Here is a 21,994-nt window from a genome sequence, read left to right as displayed (position 1 = left end):
CTGGTGAGGGGGCATCACCATTCCTGGGCTGTTGGGGAAGCACATTGGGATAGTGAGAGAGGACTGAAGTCATGAAGGATTTCATTTTACGTGGTTCCACAACCAACACCCGTAGAATAACCCAAGAATTCAAATGACTTCTCACAAATCTGCTTAAAGGGTAGATAAAGAGCAGAGATGTCACTTTGAGGATTAAGTCCCGCCCCCCCCCCCCGCCGTCTCACATGTATTTGAAAGCTGGACGATGAATAAGAAAGACTCAAGAGCCTTTGAGTTGTGGCGTTGGCAAAAAGTATTGAATATAATGTAGACTGCCAAAAGAACGATGAATCTATCTAGGCTGAAGTGCAGCCAGACTGCTCCTTATAAAGCAAGGATGGTGAGACTGTCTCACGTACTTTTGGCTGGTTTTCAGGAGGGGGTTAGGAATAGAGAAGGACTTCATGCTTAGTAAGAGGGTCAGCAAAAAGATGGAACGATACATTGGCTGCAACAATGAGCTCAAATGCGGCAATGAATGGGAGAATGGAGCGAGAGCAGGCATTGTTTCTTTCTGTTGTAGCTATGATTAGGAACCACCTGGAGGGTACCTAACAACAATAATGATAATAAACACTTGAGGAGGGTTTTGTCTTTGAAGTGCTTTACAAACGCACCTAATTAGCCCTGGAGAGAGCAGCGGCAATGAAAAGCTCGCTTTGTTATTCATTGCTTTATTATTCATTTGGAGCTTGCAGCCTTGGTACGCTGAATGTGGTGGGCAGGGTGCAGCGAACTGGAGAGCATTTTGGGGTCACCCTCTCTTACAGTGACGCCACTGTTAAGAAATTCAAGGGGCTCAGTAACACACAGACTGGGAAAGAAAAGCCTTGCGATAGTCCCATGCTTTGGTTTCCCTTCAGTATTGGACCAAACTCCTCCTAAAAAATGATGCAGCCACTCTCCGACCTATTGGCTCTTTTCGAAATCGAGCGCCAGGGTCATCTGGCCAATGCCGTGGCGGCAAATCCCTGGAAACGCCCCGCCCCTTTGAGGTGACGGATAGATGGGCGGGACTTGCACGCACGTTCCCTGCCCTCGGGCCTATTGGAGCAGCCGCCGAGCGCTTGCGCACGAGCCACTGGGTGCCTGGATGCGGAAGAATCCTGGTGCTACTGAGGCTCACGCTTCCCTAGCCTAGAAAGCGGAGGGGGCGTCAGCCAGGTTGTAGGCTTTGGTTGGGCCCCATAGGTTCCCTGGAGCCATTAAGACCCAGATAATTAGAAGGGCACCCTGGCAGCAGCTGCGGGGTTGAGCTTCCACTTGTCCTCCAGGCGAGAGGAGGGAGAAAACACTGATCCTACGCTGCAGAGTCACTGGGACCGAGACCTGGAACATGGGGGCTGGAGTCACCCACGCTTTCGGGCTACCAGCCCCTTGGTGCTCAGGCTGCGCGGGCGGCCACGGCGCGCGTAGCCAGACCCCGCTGGAGGTCAATGGCCAGTAATAAAACAGAATGAATTCCCCACGATCTAGTTTCATCTCCCCCTCCCCCGCTCTTCTTTCTCTGTTATCCCTCTCCTTCCTCCCCACACCTAGTCCTTTACCTCCCCCTTGTCCTCCTCTTCTCCTCTTACTCTTTCTGACCCCTGCTTCCCCATCTACTGTTTTTCCCTCTCTTTCCCTTTCTCTCTCCCACTCTCTCTCTCTTCCCTCCATCCTTCTCCTCCACCCCTTTTCTGCTCCATCCTCTTCTTTCCCAGCCTCCACCACCATCTAGGCATCCTTCCCCCCTCCCTCCTCATCCTCATCTTCCTCCTCTTTCCCTCCTCCTTTCCACTTTTCTCCGCCTCCGCCCCCGCCCCCTCCCGCCCCCAAGCCTCCACCCCTATAGCCTCTACCTCCAGCTGCCAGTCCCCAGCAGCCCAGTCCTGCAGCGAGCGTCTTGGGAGTCCACAGCTAAGCCCCTAGAGCTGAACACTGTCCGCTCTGCCTGCTTGCAAGTTTTGGACATGGCTCGTAAGACCCTGGATATGGACTTGGAGGCTGAAACAGCCGAGGCGGCTTCCCTGAGACGAGCAAGCAGCGCTCCCCTGATCCTTGGGCTCAGGTGAGCAGCGGGGTTGGGGAGGATGGAGTAAGGGGTCCTGGGGCTCCCCAGGCAAGCATTCTTCTTTACCTCAAGTAAGAGCTGGAGTTCCACTGGGTTCGTCACACGGAGGGGTTGAGGGGTTTACTTGCTTCCCAATGTGACTTGGATCTCGAGGTGGCGTGAAAGTTGGCCCTAAACTCGGGGTAATTGAGAGGGACGAGGGAGTGGAGAAGGAACCCTCTACCTGAGGTCCCGCGCTGAACGGACCGGACCGGACGGCCAGAAAGCTGTTGGCTCTTCCCGCAGGTTGCTCGCTCTTTCTTATGGATACCACTGATCACCAGATCACCAGAAGGAAGCCCCTAGAGTTGGGCTTGCAACCTGATACCTGGCCCCAAGAGCTGCTATTTCTAAGCTTAGGTTAGGAACACTGCCCCTAACAGAGGTCTTCTTTAATAAATCACAGTTTCTCCAATCGCGTGTCATTAAGCGGTGTGCTCTTGTCGTACTCAACGGTTTGGGTTTGTTCTTCTATATTCAGATTCTATAAGTCCCTGAAATGCATGTCTGTGAATAAAAATACAAAGGAGGGCGGGCTAATTAAGGGCATGTGGTTTAGATCCTTGAAAACACAGGTTTTGGAAAACAGTGGAAATCATTCACCCATGATTTCTAGGGACAGGGTCTTGGATAGTTCTGGGAGCAGTTCACCAGAGGGTCAATTCTGAGGTAGAATCTTTTAGGTAGGCGAACTCACCTCCTTGTGGAAATCGTATGGAGAGAGCCAGTTTGGGGAAGCCTGTTGAAATGGAATTCATCCAGAGAAAGTGGTAGGAAGAGAATTAGCCAAAACCAGATTAATCACGCATAGTGAAGGCAAGGGAAAAGGCAATCCTGGGCTATTGCACTGATTATAAAATCTGTGTTTTTGGGGGGGAAGCTGATTTACATTTTTCTTTTGTTAAATAATGTTTTCAAGCAGAAGGAGTGATTGAATGACTTTTTTCTTTTCTTACGGACTCAAACCCAGTGTGATCAAGTTAATTTTGGCTTGTGGAGACCCTGTAGGGTAGGGTAGAACTGAGTAAAGGGTTTCCAAGGTTGTAGGTCTTCATGGAAGCAGATTGCCACATCATTCTTCCATGGAACAACTGCAGGATTTGAACTCCTGACCTACTTGGTGTGGTTTTTATTGTTGTTAACAATCTCAAACTTTGCTTTCCTGAGGCTATAGGGGGTTTTGTTGTTGTCTTTTGAAATCTGGCAAGAAAGCAATTGTTACTTAGGCAATTCTAAAAATATTATTTTTTAAGTGATGATTTAAGTAATTATTTGATGACAAGCCAGACCTCATCCCAGTTTTCACACTAATTCCCTATGCTCCTGAGCGACTTACTTGACCTTTCTGAGTCTCAGTTTTTCTCATTAAAAAACCAAGAGGGCTGAATTAGGTGATCTCAACACTCCCTTGAAGCCCAATTCAATTCTGAAAATCCTTCTTGAACATGTATCATAGACTTAGCACTTTGCTAAGCCCTGCAGGACCACTATACAAAGAGGAGCAAAGTGCCTCTATCTTAAGGAACTTAAGTCTCTATACTAAGGGATTTAAGTCTCTATCCTAAGGAACTTAAGTCTCTATCCTGTGGGACTTAAGTCTCTTTCCTAAGGGACTTAAGATGCATACTCACATGAAAAAAAAGGCTAGGTTTAGTAGGCATCTCAAGCAGCATCTCATCTCTGACTCTAGTGTTAGAGCTGAAAGACCAAATTAGGCTTGTAGGGTGCAGAGAGGCATTATGGGGGCCATGGCATTTAAGCTGGACATGGAAAGAGAGTAAGGCTTTTGACAAATGGTGGTAGAAGGAGGGCAGCTGAAACAGAAGGGGCAACAGGAGAAACACTCAGGCATGTTTACTCAGCTAGCCAGTGGGCTTCAAAGGCAGAATACACATTTGAAGCACTCCTGGAGATGTGCTGGTTGAGGTCCAGACATACAGGGACACACACACACTCACACTCACACACGTGTTTGTAGGTCCTGAGGGGTAAACAGATAAGACAGCCTTATCTAGTGAGAAGCCTTTAGGGCTTTGTGCTCTGACCAGAGGTAGCTGGACGTGACTAGTTAAGAGCTCCACCCCATACCTTTCCCAGTTCCCCACTTGCAGGACGAGATTGTATCTGGGCAAACTTGTAATCTTCAGCGTAGCTGAGAAGTCTGTGATGAGAAAAGTCAGTTTACTCATGACATGATAGGAAAGGTGGAGCCATTGAGTGGTGGAGAATCCATGCTAACAGGAAAGGGGAAGAGGGGTGCAGACGTTCACAAATTTATTCTGATTTTTCCAGCGACATGGAGCAGATTTTTCAACCGCTCAACCTGAGGACTCGGAGGAATAGTAACATGATGATGAGCCACCAGAGCTTGGTAAGAAAAGAAGTAAGTGGTTTGGCTAGGAGACAGTCACAAGATTTCCTGCAAATCATAACCCCCAATGATGCTGAGTCCAATCCAATTCTTAGTGACCCGCTGGTGAGAGTTTCTGGGCTGTAAATCTTTATGGGAAAAGACGGCCTGACTTTCTCCCTGAAGAGCAGCTGGTAAATTTGAACCACTAGGCGGGCTCTGGTGGCCTAGTGGCAAGAAGCTGCACTGCCATCCCAGAGGTGCATGGTTTGAATCCACCAGATGCTCTGCTGAAGAAGGAGGGACAATCTCTTCCTGTACCAGTCAGATCCTATTTGATGGTACACACATAAAAAATAATAAAAAATTTTTAAAAAAGAATGTGGCCTTACCCCAGCATTCAAAGAGTTCTCAGTCTAACAAATAATTAAAATAAAAAAAAAATTTGAACCACTAGTCTTTTGGCTATCAGTTATGCACTTTGTTGCCAGAGTGCCTTTGAAAATAATATACTGGGCATGGAGGGCTTTTAAAAATGTAAAACATATATTTTTGCCTTTTATTGGCTGCATATTCTTGTGTACACTTAGAGTGCAAAAGGATGACTTGGTGAAATTTTTCCCCCCGTAGAACAATTTTTTACAAATTTTAAAATTTTTTTAAAAAAATTGTTAGTTGCTGTTTACAGGAGGGTTGTGAGGTAAGTGAAAAGTAACATGTAATTGTAACCGGGCATCCCATACCCACTGACTGATGTGTCTATTCCAGTTCATAATGACCCCTCCCCAGTTGGGTTTCCAAGGCTAAATCTTTTTTGAAAGACATCGCCCATCTTTTTCTTAGCAGGGCTCCTCTACTCTGGGCTCTTGAGTTTTGACAAAAGTTATTTGCCTAAGGTCACCACTTAGCTCTTGAATGCTGTGAGTTTGTTTCTTAGTTACCTAGAAAGGGTGTATCCTTTTGTCTTTAGTCCCTTTTCTACTAGTCTCCTAAAGGAGTTAGTACAATCAGATGTGTCACTGCCCTGTGGGAGGGGCCTGTCTGTAACCCCACCTCCTTGTGGGTGGGAGTGGACAGCTCCTACCCCTCCCACTCCTGGTCAAGGAGGCCACGCCCTCCAGGCCACGCCCCTCTCCCACTGGCCAAGGTGAAGCCTTTCCTCTCTGTCCAATGGTGAGGGCCACAGCCAGCCTGTACCCATATTGCAGTTAGTGATATGTTATTGTTGATTGCCCTCCAGTCGTGCACAACTCATAGCGACCCTGTGAACAAACGACCTGAAACCTTTCTATAACCATCTTCATTTCTCAAAGTTCATAGTGATATACTCCTCAAAAAAAAGACTTGTCAGTTTATTTCCAAATGGTCACAGCTTTGAAAACTCTAAGGAGCAGCTCCACTCTGCACATGGCATGGGGTCACCATGAGTCAGAATAAACTTGACTGCAACCAACGGCAACAGTCATCTGTACACGTTAGATCACAGTGTTCATCGCATAAATCTTCGCATAAATTCGCATGAGTCTCTATCCTGTGACTTAAACTCTTTGCCTTTGAGTCCGTTTCGACTCCTAGCTGACTGTATTAACTTTCAAAGGCTGTAAATTGTACGAGAGGAGACTGTCCATCATTTGCCCATGCCAAACAACAGCCAGGCCTATAAGATAATAACTCGGAGCTCTGGTGGCTCAGTGGTAAGAAGTTGCACTGTCAACCCAAACACACATGGTTCAAATCCATCAGTTGCTGTGCGGGGTAGTTTCCTCCCACACAATTTGCAGCCTCTGAAAACCCACTGGAGCGTGGGCTGTGGGTCAGTTCCAACCCGATGGTACACAATAACAACAACAACAAGATGATAGGATGCTATCATCTTATAGGCCTGACTGTTGTTTAGCTGAAAGTTGAACCACAGGTTTGAATTGAATTCTAGCCTCAAAGAGTTACCCAGGTCTTGGGATACTACCAATCTCTACCTGCAAGCCTAATCAATTTTGTGGTTTTGAGTTTGTTGTGTGTTTGTTTGTTTGCTTACCCTTATTTTTTCTCGTGCTAGTTTTAGTATTCTAGCTTCGTCTATTTTTTTTACTTTTTATTTATTTTTTAAAAATAAATTTTTATTTTATATTGATTTGCTTACAAAGTTTGTATACATTGTGTCTCCCACTATCCTTCACTCACATTGTGTTTCATACAATCTTTTCTATTCGTTATGTTTTATAAAATTAATCATCCCTGAACTATGGCCACCATGAAAGATGTGGTTTTGCATTTTGTTCCACAGTTTCCTGTAGCCTCACGATAGTGGTGGGAGTTGAAGTTTGTGTGGCCCATTAGTTTTGAATTACTTCTATGTATCTTTGATTTTCTACACTCTTGGTGTAATAAATTTGTTAAAAAACAAATCTGTCTTGGAAGAAAGTACAGCCAGAGTGCTCATTAGAAAAACAAGAATGAGCCTTCATCTCAAATACTTTGGGAGGGGCCAGTCCTTAGGGAAGGACATTATGCTTGGAAAAGTAGAAGGTCAGTGAAAAAGCCAAAGACCCTTAATGAGATGGGCTGACAATGACTACAACAATGGGTGTAGCTACAGGGTTGTGAGGCTGGCACAGGATTGGACAGAATTTTGTTCTGTGGTACATAGGGGGAGTGAGTCAGAGCTGAGTTATTGCACCTAATGGGACCACCCTGAAGACCTGGTAGAGGATCAGCTATGGGTTGGTTCCAACTCAAGGCAAATCAACAAGAAAAATAAGAAGACCACTATCACTTGCAACAGGGCAATTGTCTACTTTGAGTGTTACAAACTCACTCATATCTCATTTGGGAATAAATTGTAGGTATTTACATTTTATTACAATTCAGAAGATCTATTGCTAGGAAATATACCTTATTTTTAGGGATCAGCTCATGATCCTTTTAAAAAAATATAGATTGGCCATTTAAAAATACTGTTAAGGATTCGTTTTTAAGTCTGACAATCAAAGGGGTAGAAGCAGCTATTTTTAAAAACCGTGCATTTGCCCAGGTTTTCTTTTTACCAAGCAAGATTTGTGGTGATGGCATTAGGGATGCATTTTCAGAAAAGATTTAGATTGCAGAAGGAAAACCTTTTGACAGCAATTTTTTTTTTCTTGTTGTGTACCGTCAAGTTGGATCCAACTGGCACAGGAGGATCTTGCCCCTCCTTCTCCAGTGGAGCATCTGGTGGATTCGAACCACACACCTTTGGGATTGCAACACAGCTTCTTGCCACTAGGCTGTCCAAGCTCCCTTTAATTGCAATTTTTAAGATGTTTGAAGGAAACAGCAATCTTATTTGGACCCAAATTTTATCCTCAGCTTTTTAGCCTCTCTTCCCTCACTGGTAGTAGAAATGGATATAAAATCAAGGGGAGACGAGAGGAAGAGAGGGCAGCAGAAGGGAGGGGAAATCACTAAGTTAGCAGAGCTTAGTGGGCGGATGGGGGTGTGTGTGAAGGAAAAGGTAAAGTCCAGTAAGCACTTAATGAGATGGTGGAGGGGGTGAAAGTCATAGATCAATAGCAATTAATTGTATAAAACACAGTGTACATGAGTGTATGAAATAAAATGTACGCCAGTGAAACACATTGTATATGCATGAGTGTATGCAAACCAATTTTTTTTGCAAACCAATTTTTATTTTTTTTCTTTTTCCTCCCCCCCTTTTTTTTTTTGCAAACCAATTTTTAAAAAATGGAAGGATATAATAGTCACGTCACCTAGAAGTTAACTGGTATATTTGAAGGAACTTTAAAATGAGTGCATAACAATAATTTCAAAAAAATCAGTGTTGTTTCCTTACCCTTTACACATAGAGCTCCTTATTGGAAACAAGTAGGGTTATGGATATTTCAGAGAGTGGGGGGTCTTTTTACGTAAATTCATCTCTGCATTCATTTGAGGGAGAAGTGCTCAAGTCGGTGCCTTGTTAGTGACAGATGGCGCTTGGCGATTGGACACCTGGCGCACTTTCTAATGACTGAATGTATTGCCTCTTCATGCATTAGTGAACTAAAAAGTTACATTTCTAAGAGGAGTAAGAAGGGGTATCTAGGAACAGTTTGGACATTAATGCTGACAGCAGACTGTTGCTGTGTGTTCCAGAAAAATCGTAAACAGGTGCTTTTGTTTTCCAGTTCCTGTCATTCGGACCTAATTGTATTCCTATCAATAGACTGCATCCAAAAAAGGGCAGGCTTTCTGTGTAGCTCAGAGCTGGGCACTGTCTGCATTTTACTCCATTTTGAGTGTCTTCTCTTTGGGAAGCTTCATCTCTCATACTTTGGACACGTTGTTAGCAGTGGCCAGTCCTCAGAAAAGGTCACTTTGCCTGGAAAGTTGGAGGGTCAGCAAAAGAGAGGAAGACTCTCGATAAGATAGATTTACTGTTAACAATGGACTCCAGTATGTCAGAGCTGATGAGGATGGCGCAGGCCAGGACACGGTTCAGATCCATTGTTCATCGGGTCACTATGAATTGTGGTCAGCACGATGGCACATAACAACAAATCTCTTGGGAGGTGAGAAAGGAGGCAGGTCACAGAGCTGGTCTGTGCCAGACTGATGCCAATTCTTCTCGGCTGGGAGATCAAACAGAGACATGACACATGTGGCCATCTTAGAACATCCCTGCGGCCACATTGCAATTTGCCAAATGAGGGTGAAAGCAGGCTTCATTTGATTTTCCCTAGAGAACTGTATGGGCCAATATTTTGGTTTTCAGCACATGTTTTCCTTGCAGGAAGAAGGGGTGGATGAGACGAGCAGCGATCTTGCATATGACAGGTGAGTGCTTCACGAGAGTGGAACAGAGCTTGCCCAATGTGTCTTGTTTGCAAGTACTGATAGCAGAATTCCATTTTATTTGCTTTAGGGAACTTCAAACAGCAATGCAGATAAGCCAACCATGGGAAGAGAGCTTGAGCCTGGTAACATTTTCCCATGCCCGCTTGCTTTTGATTTTCTAGAAAGCTATACATTGCTCCCTGGCTTCCTTAACTTTTCCACATGCTTCCTCCCGTACCTCCTGCTTCCAAACTCCCCTTCCTTTCTGATCTCCGCTCTTCCAGCAGAGTAGTGGAGAGCCCCTCTTAAGATCTACACATTTATGCACTTAAGAATTTGGGGGTGTTCTAAGCAGTAAGCCCTGAATTGTCATGAAGAGATAACACTTTATGTTTGCAGACTGAAGCTGATTTCAACAAGCCCCAGAAGCTGTATTCTCCTAAGAGAATTGATTTCACACCCGTGTCTCCAGCACCATCACCCACCAGAGGATTTGGAAAGGTAGGACCATGGACAAGATAGTGACTCTCTTTCACTCACTGAACTGTTTTCTTTTGAAAACACTCCCCTACCCCTCCACCCCTCTACCCCTGCACACGCCCCCCCCGTAAAGAATCCAGTGAGCTGAAAGAGAATTCATGAAAATCTTTGACAGTAATTTGAAAATATGTGTGTTTATATATCATTTTATATGCATGGTTATAGAGATTATCATCTCAAGGATATCTGTCCATCCCTGAGATAACAAAGAAGGATGTATAAAAAGCCTTGTAAAACCTGACGAAGTAGAAGTATTTGATATACTATGCTGTTGTCTGGCAGAGCCTTTCACCATCCCTGCAGATGTTTGTCAGCGGTGGTGGACTGTCATCCAGCCCTACTTCCAGTCCAAGACGCTATTCGAGGTATGTGAACCGGAATTCTACATGTGGATTAGTTAAATGCCCCTCATTACGTGTGTCACTTTCTCCTCACTCTTCCTCAACGTTTTATTACTGAAACCTAAAGCTGACTTATATCCAGAGAGGAAACGCGCACACGCGCACGAGATCATTTATCTGTCTTAGGGATTAAGAAGAAACTTTTAAGGGTCGTATCTCAGTCAAAATCCAAACAACTTTTTAATTAGGGAACATTATTTTTAAAACCATCACAGGAATTTTGTTTCATTATCCTGAAGATAAGGAGCTCTGGTAGCTTACGGGGGGAAAAGTTCTGCTGCCATCTCAAAAGGATCTTATCTCCCAGCTGCTCTGCGGGACAAAGATGGACAGTCTCTTGCTACGTGACTTACGGCCTCTGAAAACCCACTGAAGCTATGGGTCAATTCTGACTTGATGGTGCACGATAGCAACGTAGAAATTGCTTACAGCACTTTGTTAATCCAGATTGCCAGGTCAGATTGTACACTGGTATTTCACTTAGTAACACAAGCGTTTTCCTTCTTTCCCTACAGAAATGTCAAGCTTCCTTATTCATTCATTTGCGTTTATTTATCCTTATCTATTTGGTGGGCCATAACATAGCTTGTCAGTGCTACAAGTTATCCTGTTTGCTTATTCATTCAAGCAGGTGCAGTCAAATCCCCGGAAAGTGCATTAAGCCCAGTGCCATTGGTCCTCTTAAGAGAAAAGGTATGTTTTACATTTCTGATTATAAGCTGAGTAGAGCTTGAAAGAAAAACTAGAAGTCTTACTGTCCTTGTTTCTGAATGTGAATGTATGTTTTATCAATTCTCTATATTATGAATTGTTTCTTTGATAGAAGCTTCGTCTTTCATACTTTGGACATGTAGCTAGGCAAGTCTATTCCTTGGAAAGGGATATTGTGCTTGGAGAGATGGAGGGTCGGCAAAGGAGAGGAAGCGAGGTGGATTGACACTGAGGCTTCAGCAGTGAGTTCTAGTGTCTCAGAGATGATGAGGATGGCAAGGAGAGGGCAGATTTCAGGTTGGCTGTTCATAAGGTCGCTGTGAGTCATACTCGACTCGATGGTACCTTAGAATAACAGCATATCATTTTTATATTCCACAACAAAATCTTATTTAAAAATTCATTTTGTTAGCATATGTCCCTAAAATATTGCCTCTAAATGGTTCAAATGTGAAATGTGTAGTTGATATGTTACAGAAGCACATATACATTTTGTCCTTGCAAATAAATCCATAAATGCTCACACAGTGAGGTTGAGCCCCACTGCCGCCGCCACCACAGTACTCCTTGGCAAAGAGGAAATTCCTTTAATAATCAGGCCTCTAAAGGTGTTTTTGATACAGCAGGGCACTGTCTTAATTACCTTCTTTAGATTCACAAAGCAGTAAGCAAAAAGGATCGCAATCAATACTAGTTTTACATGCTTATATCCACCTGCCAGAATCTGTTTTTTAAAAAAGGCAGTGCAAGCTAGCAAAGGTTGTCATTATCCCTGGGGATATGGCCACACCGCTGCGAGTGCTGGATGCCATTTTAGACCAGACTTTGAAAAAGATTTTTTTTAAAGCATTTCACTAAGATCACCTTTGGGGCTGTTAAACTAATACTCCTAATGGTAAAAGAATGAGTTCCTGTGGCTTCCAGCAGCAGCTTCATCTGCAGATCCTTAAAAGGGCTGAAGCCCGAAACTGATGTACCCTAGATACTGAGGGCAGTAATGTTTGTAGTGAGTGAATAAATTAAGTTGAAGAAATAAACCTAGTGTGTTTCCTTAATGTCACAAGGAAATATTTACAATCCAAAACACCTTCACAGCCATTATGTGAAAATCACACTTGGAAACGAAAACTCTTCTTGTTCATGTTATTATCAAACGTGTCGGAGGAAGTAAATTAGTAGAATATTCCGTTCCATAGCTATTCCAGAACATACCAGCAGATGGAGAGGTTCTTTGCTAAAAAAGGCTAAAGTCTTTTGCTAACAAGGTTGAGTTGAAAGTCTGGCAGCTGTTTTTAGAAGCTACATGTAAAAGCATTGAAAAAGCAAATAACAGAGTAGCTGTTTCTGAGTTTCTGGACTTTTTGGAATAGCTCCAGAGAAAAGAGACTATGAATTAATAAGTAATAGATGAAAAAAAAAGAATGTTGCGTTTGTTCTTTTTAATTCTTCTTTTATCATGAGAATCTCATGCGGTTTTGTGTTTGAAGTCACTAATTTTCTACTGGAGTCCACATCGGCTCCCGCATTAAATTGTCTTTAACATTCCATTCTGAAGGCCAGTTAAATAGCTTAAAAACTAAGGAGTGTGTATGTTTTAAGTCAGATCATAGCTTATTTCCAACGGAACTTTTCCTTTCAAACTTAGCGTTGTGTATGTACCTCTGGTGGCAAAATGTTTACTTTATTCCTATTAGTGTGGAGACTTTCTATGACCGGTTCCCAGACAGTCCTTGGGCATTGACGAAGCTAATAAAATGCCACTTTTGGGAATAAATAATTGCTCTAAATCACACATATGCTTGCAAAATTATCCTTTTAATTCATTCACTTTCACTAAAGAGCCTAAAGCCAAATCGATTACCATCACGTAGATTCTGACTCATAGGAACCCCATAGGACAGCCCAGAACTTCCTGCAGAGTTTCCAAGGCTATAATCTTCGTGGGCCCCACACCCACTGGAGGGTCAGCTAGGAGTCAGTCCCGACTCAAGAGCACGGCACGGAACACAGTCACCGTTCTGGAAGCTGACTGGCACGTCTGCCTTCTGCAGAGTGACCAGTAGGTCCTAACCTTTTTGGTTGGCAGTCCAGCACTTTAACCACTGTGCCACTGGGGCTCCTTAACAAGTCCAAAGTGATCTTTTGTTTGTGTTCTGCTTATCAGACTGCATTTTTTTGGAAACCTATTTAACTTCAACTCAGAAAATGCTTCAACTGTACAGAATCAGTCGTTTTTGCCAGTCATCTACCATAAGATGGTATTCACAGAGAACATCAACTATTTGTGAATTCTTTGTTAGTGTGATTAATCTTGGTTCATTTGTGGCTTCTTAAATCAGTTTTATCATTAGTGTTATTTGTGACTTGTTACATCTTTGACTACCCTCACCGGTCATGGGAAAGCTTTCCTGGTTTTATTTTTTCTCTGTCTCCCCTCAGTTTATAGTTGAGCAGTAGACATGAAAATCCTAGGGAGGTATATTACCTCTTCTTTTAAATGCGGTATATTATCTATCTTGATTAATTTGGAAGGACACAGTCCATGTTGTACTCTTAAAGCAACATTAATCTATCTGTAGCATGCTATGTGTAGGACTTTTTTAGGGCTCACAGCTTCCCCCCATTTTTATATTATCTGTATCTACTTTTAATAAACTTCATAGCATGGTTCAATGGTGATTGATTTTATAAAACATAATGGATGAGAATGATTGTATGAAACACAATGTGAATGAAGGATAGTGTGAAACACGATGTACCCAAATTTTGTATGCAAACCAATGTAAAATTAAAAAAAAAAAAGACAAATATTTTCAAAACTAGAAACCCACGCTGTGAAGTTTGACTGAGGCTTTGCAGTAGTGTAGTGCTTAAAGGGAAAACAGCATTTATGTGATGGCTTGAAGAGGCTTCGAAGCTTTGGGTAAATGAAGATCCATTTTAGCACCGAGCCAGTATCTGTACCATTTGACATTCAACATCATCTCTCTCGGTTTAGGTGAGATGGAGACAGAAAGCCAGCCCAAGAGACTCTTCCAGGGTGCGACCAACGAGCCGCCTGCCGAGGCCACCCATGTGACTGACCTCACTTCTGGGTAAATAAAAGAACAAATTCAAGAGGGCATTAGGTTACCTTCTCTTTGAAAAGTGTCAAGTCAAGCATAGATTGTGATCATTTGAAATCTATTCACCTTTCCATCTGTGCTCGTGGAGGGGATTGTGAGGCCAGAATAGGACCGGCAGGGTTTTGCTCTGTTGTGTATTACTGTTACTGTTGTTAGGTGCTGTTGAGTCGACTATGATTCATAGCAACCCTGTGAAGAGCAGATCTGAACCTTGCCCAAACCACTGTGCTCCTTAGAGGCAAGGATGTCTCACATACCTGGTGCATGTTGTCAGGATGGCCCAGTCCCTGGAAGAAGTTATCTTGCTGAGAAAGGTAAAGGGTCAGAGGAAGAGCAGAAGACTCAACAGGGCAGGCAGACACAGTGACTGTAACAATGAATGTACATAGATAGGGACACTCTTTAGTTGGGACTGACTCAGTGGCACAGAATAACAACATAGGGGGCAAATCTCCATGAAGATGTATCTAGAAGGAGAAAAGAAAAAAAAAAAACACCCCAAAACAATTGGAGAAAGTCCTGAGTGCTTCTTTTGGAAGTGTGTTCATCTTTGGCACCTTCACTTTCATTCCTAATAGGAGTATATCCATAACCTGTTATACAGAGAATGTTTTAAGCCAGCCTCAGTTGAGGTTATTGGGGTGGTAGAATGTCAGACGCTGGATGGTGTGAGGAAGTTTTTTTGGTCATTGCTCATTTATATATGCTCATTGATCATAGCTGCTCTGCCTGCTATAATACATTCTATATTTTAACCCTTTTAACCCAGCAGAGATTACCAGAATCTTTTAAGCTTGGTATTCTTTACATTGCATTACCTCTTGTTAGAAAATCCGAGCATATTCCGTCATAGGGCTTTAAATTTTCCCCCCGCTAGAACCACTTCCTGATTCTTATGCCCTAGTCACATACATGCTTTTTAAAGTCTTCTCCTAGTTTAGGTCTTTGATTAAAGCACTGCTAGGTTTTTATGAGAAACATCTTTTCCCGTCCCTGAAGTTGAGCACTTAGATCTAGTGCACTTGGACGGGAAGAGACAACAAGGGAGTAACCTTGGCTGACTAGAATTTTGAAATCCACTAACCCAAGTACCCATGTTCTTAGGTGCAATTGTGCACTAGTTTTTAGAACTTTCTTTGTTCCCTGAGTTTTACCATGAGAGTCTTTGAAAAGTCCACCAAAGCACTCATTTGAAAAATAAGAGGATGGTCCCCCCTGAGTGAAAGATGCATATAGGCTACATGTAAAGGGGTGAGGCTTGACAGACGATTCCTCCCTCCCCAATCACTCACCCATCATTCTGTGTGAAATAATCCACAGAGTTGATACGAAGTCACAGGCTATCTGAGTTTGTTAAGCACTGCTCTAAGCGTGGCACAGATGCCTTTGAGATTGTTCCGTCTATTTTCAGCCCCACGATCACTTTCCCTCTCCACTCTGCCCGGCCTTGGTAGCCTCGTGTGCTAAATTTGGTACCGAGTGCCTGTCCAGGTATGTCGATGATTGCAGAGGGAAACTTCTGAAGCTTGTCAAGAGGACTAGTGGATGAAACTGTAGACGTAGTTGAAACGACATGTCACTTTTATGGTAAAGTGTTTTTCAACGTAGGCATGTGACTATAAATAGGGCTGCTTCCCGAGTTACTAACCAAGTAACCAAGTTAGGTCAAAGATAGGAGAGCACTTTGCCTACAGCACACAGAGTGAGGGCCTTTTTCTTTTCATGTTGTCTCAGGCTGAGTGGCTGTCCAGGATGCCATAACCTGGCTCAACTGAAGAAGTGAGAAAGGAAAGGATTTTCTCCCCTTCCTTAGCCGTCTCCTCCCCTGAGCAGCAGGACCTCGGCTGTCTGTAATACTGCCTGTGGTTGGAGTCTGCTGCTCACGTATTCCTTAGGCCTGAGGCACACCCTTATAAATGGGTAAAATAACAAAATGTTGGTAGTATATGTTTTACTCACACTAAATTACTTTTTAAGCTTTATTTTTTTAAAAAAAAAATTTTGTTGTGTGCCATTGAATCGGATCCGACTGGCACAGGAGAAGATTGCCCCCCTTCTCCAGCAGAGCATCTGGTGAATTCGAACCGTGTGACTTTGGGATTACAGAGCCGCTTCTTGACACTAGGCCACCAGAGCTCCCTCACACTAAATTCTTTCTAAAATGTCATTAAAAAAATTTCGTTTTAAAAAATTTAGGTGTGTATTGAGTTTTATTTAAATAAAAAATCCTGAATTCTTAAAAAAAAAAATAATTTTTAAAAAAGAATTGTTGTTACAAATAAAAAATCTCAAAAACCCAAGAAATTTACAGTTTGAAGTTCACATAATGGAGACTTAGGGGTAAGTTTATAATATATCTGATTAAAGGTGATTAAAGCTGAAAATTGGCCCAAGACATGGAGTCCTCTGCCCTAATATTGCTGGCAGTGCCGTTCCCAGTGAAGAAATGAAAATGTGTCTCCCCCTTCGTACAAAAATTGGATCTCGCCTTTGCAGAAACTTTTTTCTTCTTTCTCTTTAGCTCACTCTACTTGATTATGCATCCATATTTGTAGACATAGAGTTAGAAACAGGAACCAGATGCCTTCTCGTTTTTATTGCTAAGGATACCAGACTACTTGGTGATTCAACCAAGGAAGCCGTTTTTATAGGACCTCTTAGTAAGCAGGAAAACTAATAATTTCATTAGTAGATGTTATCTCAGCTTTCAAATAGTTGAAGTTTGTGCCCTTCCTCAAAGACAAAGAAGAGACAGGGTTTAACTTTTAAAGTTTATTCTCTAGATAATAATCTTTAAAAATCATTATAGTAAGTTAGTTTAGGGGAAATGTCTGGTTAAAGGTTTACCAAGTTCTGAATCTAAATTGCAATAGAGACTGAAGTGCACTGGGGTCCCCCCCCTACCGCTAGTGAAGAAAATTGTGTATATTTGCATTCAGCTGTGGAAAAGACATTTTTGAAGCGAGATGAAACGAAATGTTCGGGTTCTTACTGATTTTTTTACAATTTCTTAGTAACTTCTCCATTAGCTTATTTCTCTTAAGGCCAGCGAGACTGTTAGGAGAGAGATTTCCTTGCACAAATCAAATTTTGTGTTTTCAAATGACTACGGATGACCTAAGCGAAGGATCTTATTACAAATGAGATCTTTTAACTCAGAGTTCACCAAAAGTCTGGTGGTCAGAATAAGAAGGTCTTTATTAATACTCAGATTATCTACATGGTGGCCAAGTTTTAATCTAAGCCCCTTTCTTCCTGTCAAGTGGATACAGATCGTGTGTTGCTGCTGCCCAGCCAGTATGTTCTTTAGGAAAGTAAATTCATTTTCATATTAGTTTAGGCAAAAAAGCTGCAGGAGGGGGGGGGAAATCATGTATGTTCCAAAGGCAAATATAGAGGTCTTTTGATTTTTCCAATGTCTTAGATTATCTGTGCAACTTTCTTTCAGTAGTCTGAATAATTTATACTTTAGACCTGCTTTACCATTTGATTAAAAAAAATAAATACAAGAGCCACCTTAATTTTCCAAACTTCTTACTTAAAAGCAGAGTGATTAACGATGCATTTGACGGCAGTGAGTATACAGTAGGATTACTGTGGAATATACTTGGTTCCAGTTTTATTTTTACTTTTCCGAAGCCTATTTGTATCCTGTTCCCACCTTAAAGAAAATGAAAAATTCTGCGAGAACTAAGAAGAAAATTAGAAGTGCAGAAATGCAGGGGGTAGGGTAAGGGGAAATACTCTCTTTCCCCCCCCCCCAAAAAAGTAATGTAGGGCCCAGAAACTTCCAATGTACCATAGGATGCTTAACACTGGGGGGGGGATTCACTTGGCAATTTATGAAATGATAATATTAAAGACACTTAAATCAGAGCTCAGAAGGGGCTTTTACAAGGGAGCTTAACGACAAGCTTAAACTAATCACTAGGTTTCTTTCCTCATGATTCTTTCTCCAAATGTTGTGGGTTTTCCTTTTCAGAAATTTAAAAAAAAAAAGTATATATGTGTAAATCCTGAAACTGCCTGACTGTCTCTCCAGGTTTCTGGGACACCATGACCTCTTTATCGGAGCACTGCACTCCACTCTCCCTACTTTGGGTTTCTAAGTCTACCCTGGCTTCCTCCAGCACCTCCCAACTGGCAGGTGCCTCCTTACCATTTCTGGCAAGCCTTTCCATGTTCTTCCAACTAACATCACTTTACCCATGTCATATATCCTCATGGCCCACTGCATCTTCTCTTCATCACTGCCACCATTTGTAATATCCGTTTATTAGCTTAATGATTTCGTGTCTGTCTCTTGCACTGCACCGTAGATTTGGTGAGGGCCAGGATCTTGTCTGCCTTACACACGATTGGTTTTCTTAATCTCAAGCAAGATTCCTGCACTTGGCTGGCACACAGTAAATATTAGAATAAATGGACAACAGGATTCAGGGAAAACATCGTGTGTAGAGCTTTTATATAGGTTTGTGGGAATCAAAACCAGCCTGATGTCAACTTGTGAAGGCTCTTACTTCCATCTGGGCATGTGAGGGAGGTCAAGTCCTGGGCCGGCACGTACATTATAGAATTCATTCCCTCCTGATGCTCAGATCAGGAGTGTTAGGGGAAGAGTTGGAAGCAGAAGCCAATTGTCAGGATTAATACGGCAGTGGAAGATGAGGTAGTGGGAGTGGGAGAGGAGAGAATTCATTTTAGAAGCTGAACTGGATGGTAACTGAGGAGATAGAAGAAGACTTTAGAGCAAGTAGAGGGGGTATCTTTTGGATTTTGAAAGTAAAATGAAAAGAAACAGTGTAAGAAAGTTATAGAACCAGAAGACTCTCAGGACTGCAACTGGAAGTGACGGCCTCTTAGGAGTAGGGAAGTGGTGACATCTAGGATCTGTGAAGTAATATACTTGATAGCTTGCTCCAGACAGTCCGAGGTGCCCCAGGAAGTAACCATCCCTCTGACTCCAAGCCTGGTGGGAAGGGAAGAGAAAAGAAACCATAAAGCTTGAAATTCCTCGAGCTCAAGGGAAAGGGAATGAAGGCCCCAGGGAAGACCAGGCCGGGCCCAGAGCAGTGCTCCGTGTCATTTGGTTTCCCATCACGTTCAACTTTCACAGGTGTTGTAAAGTAGCATGTTATGCTGTTCATTGTGTTGCTTTGTCGCTTTTTATGATTTACAACCGCTTTACTGATTTGTGAGTTCTTGAAGCTATGTCGTCGCATATGATGGTTCTGACCCTGAGAGATGCATTTGCTCATAATTCTTTTTGCTTTGTCCTCAGTTCAGATATTTTGGATGACACTAGTAGCAGCAGTGGCTTGTCCTCAGAATCCCAGGCTAAAGGCAGCGCTCCTGCAGAGGCTCCCGGAGCGTGCTCCAAACCAGGCGCCTCCTTCATCTTGATGGATGATCTGTCACGCAAGTGACTTGACCGTTTTCTGATGCAGGCTTCCAATTGCTGTTTCCTAGCTTTCATTTCGTAAGGAACACAGAAAGGGGCTTTGAGCCACAGTAAGGATTAAAGTTTCACAGCTTTAAATAGTTGCCCAGGATGCCACTGCCTTTTCGACATCTCCTTTCTCTAAATCTGATTTCCTGATGACTGGTTTTACTGAACTTTTTGAATTTAACAATTAAATTGCAAATACTCCTTTTTTAAGAAAAAAAAAAAAAAGCTTAGTATCTCTATCCACCTCCCCCCTTGAGGCCTCAAGGGAACCTATTTTAGAGCCTATAAGTTTAAACCAACTATTGAGATATTTCTTTCAATTGTGATCTGACAAGTAGAGTGGAGAGTTTTTCTCCTTGTGTCCTGTTGACGACATGGTTTGCAATCTTTTCTTTTCATCAAGCCGGAAGACGTGCTTTTGATTATGTTGAGTGTGTTTGTTTTTTCCTTTTACTGCATCAGCTTCAAGTCCATTACGTTGTCTCCTTTCCTGTCCTGTGTGAGCCACTTGCCATCTCTCACCAAGGGAAGGAGTGCACAGTTGCTTCCTTCACTCTCGACTTTGCTTCTTCACTGTTGGGGTGTCTGATGTGAGGATCAGCTTTTTTTAGCGTTCACAGTGTCACTGGACTCCCACTTGCCACCGGTTCTCGCGACTCAGCTGCTTAGCTTTTTCTCTCCAGAGGAATCAAAAGCAAAAACGTGTCTCTAAAATATATATAAAATATTTCTAGGTGGTGTTATCAAGGAGAAGAAATCCCTGCCTTGACCAGATGTGTGGAGCATCTCCAAATGAATGAGTGATGTTAATGACCCTCAGTGTTCGGGGCGGGGGGGTGTTAGGAGACCCTAGGTACAAGGGAGCACTGTTAAGCTGAAAGGCATGCATGTCAGAGGGTGGGACGGAAAGGGGGCCTTCCTGTGTGTGATTGACGCAGTGTGTCTATTGCTGGATTTTGAGGGCTCTTTTCTTTTCTCAGTTCCCATTTGTCCCTGGTTTTGTCTGTCTTGTCCTGCAGTGACTGACACTGCTCTGAAGCCATCCGAGTTAGTCAGGGTGTGGCCGTGAGAATGGAAGCCTAGTTCTTGCTCATGTTACCTAACAGGCAGCAAGCAGTTTGACATCTAGGAGGAATCCTGGAAGGGCCCCACTATGCTTCCAACAAGCTGTTTTGAACCTGGGAGTGCACAGGCTGCTCACCAGGGTAGGCCGTTCACTGAAGGGCAGGCAGTTCAAACCCACCTGCAGCTCTGTGGACAAAAGGTGAGGCCTTGAAAACCCTCTGGGACGGTTCTACTCTGTCCCACAGGGCTGCTTTGATTCGGAATCCCCTCAGTGGCAGCAGGCTTGGGGTTTTTCGTTTAGACTGTGAAGAGTGCAGATAAGAGATATATCAGAAGCCATTTAAATTGCCAAAGAGGAAAATCACAACTGAGCTATTTAAAAAGCTATAATTTCTTATGGCCTTGTTTGTTCTTTTTAACTGTGGAATAAGGCCAGAGGCGGTTGAAGGGCCGCCAGAGTGATTAGATTGTCTGTATTTAATATACAAACGTGCCTGCTAGGCTTCTCATCCACTCTTCAGTGATCACAGGAAGCAAAAGCAACTACATCTGAATCATTTGAAGAGAAAGCTCTTTGAACATTAAAGGAAGGTGGTAAGCTTTGGAGGTGCTCAGGGGCAGGAACCATTGTATAGCCTGAAGGGAGACCTAGTCTCTTTAAGGTATCGGAGAGCTTCACTCAGCTAGTGGCAGTTCGATTCCAGCCTCAGGCGTGTTCGTCATTTGAAGCTGTCATGGCGCCATCAGGCCCTTTGATACCATGCTCTGTTGTGTTGCTTTTACCTAAGCAGAGTTCCATAACCCTTTAAACTTAACCAACTTGTGCATGCAAAATGATGAGGTTTGTCCCAGTTATGCCCGTTTAAAGGGAAATGACTCTGGTGGTGGTGATGTATCTATTCTGTTTCTGTAAGAACCATGTTAGACTGTTTCTATCAGAAAAGGTGGTTTCTTCTTGCACGATATTAATTTACCTTCACTCTACTGTCGTCTTTGCCTTAAAGGGACACTTGTGGCCAACGTTTTTTTGGGCTCTAATTTAGGACTATTATGAAATAGCCTTTGAAATGTAATGTTAGCTCTGTTTCTTTTTTAAAATTGTAGTAAGTTAGTGTGGACTAATAGTTGGGAGGGGGGGAAATTGAAGCTGTTCAGTTGGGATACAAACTAGGAAGGAAGATGACCTTTATTGTTTAGACTCTCGTTCATTTTTATTGTCTACATTGATTGGAAAATTTTGCTTGTGCAGGGATTGTTTTTAAATGAGGATATATTCACCTTAGATGAGCTTTGCTGACAATACCCCATTTTTATATAAGATCTGATATTTGAAAAATGAAGAGTATTCTAAATAAAAATCTTTCTTCTTATTCTGATGTTCTATCACCTATGTAAGGCTACTTTTAGAAA

General features: G+C 42.8%; 1 protein-coding gene across 1 annotated transcript; it reads left to right on the top strand.

The window, feature by feature from the left end:
• The first annotated feature begins 1,991 nt into the window (after window positions 1-1,991).
• On the top strand, window positions 1,992-19,496 carry FAM122B (family with sequence similarity 122B). The gene is made up of 9 exons (XM_006881882.1): window positions 1,992-2,089; window positions 4,424-4,502; window positions 9,250-9,293; window positions 9,382-9,436; window positions 9,693-9,794; window positions 10,137-10,198; window positions 10,866-10,927; window positions 13,944-14,040; window positions 19,352-19,496. The coding sequence occupies exons 1-9, from the start codon at window positions 1,992-1,994 to the stop codon at window positions 19,494-19,496; spliced, it is 744 nt and encodes a 247-aa protein (XP_006881944.1).
• The last annotated feature ends 2,498 nt before the right edge of the window (window positions 19,497-21,994 follow it).

Source organism: Elephantulus edwardii, unplaced genomic scaffold (assembly GCF_000299155.1).
Source record: "Elephantulus edwardii isolate Elephantulus edwardi_28Jun2011 unplaced genomic scaffold, EleEdw1.0 scaffold00016, whole genome shotgun sequence".
NCBI classification, from domain to species: Eukaryota; Metazoa; Chordata; class Mammalia; order Macroscelidea; family Macroscelididae; genus Elephantulus; species Elephantulus edwardii.
Note: the sequence above shows the minus strand (reverse complement) of the source record. Positions and strands in the feature narration are given on the sequence as shown.

What these genes read in the sequence shown, in the direction of transcription:
- FAM122B (XM_006881882.1), top strand. Translation starts at nt 1,992, where the DNA reads ATGGCTCGTAAGACCCTGGATATGGACTTGGAGGCTGAAACAGCCGAG. An exon ending in AGCGATCTTGCATATGACAG is followed by an intron (nt 9,294 to 9,381) that starts GTGAGTGCTTCA and finishes TATTTGCTTTAG; the next exon opens with GGAACTTCAAACAGCAATGC. An exon ending in AGTCCAAGACGCTATTCGAG is followed by an intron (nt 10,199 to 10,865) that starts GTATGTGAACCG and finishes TCATTCAAGCAG; the next exon opens with GTGCAGTCAAATCCCCGGAA.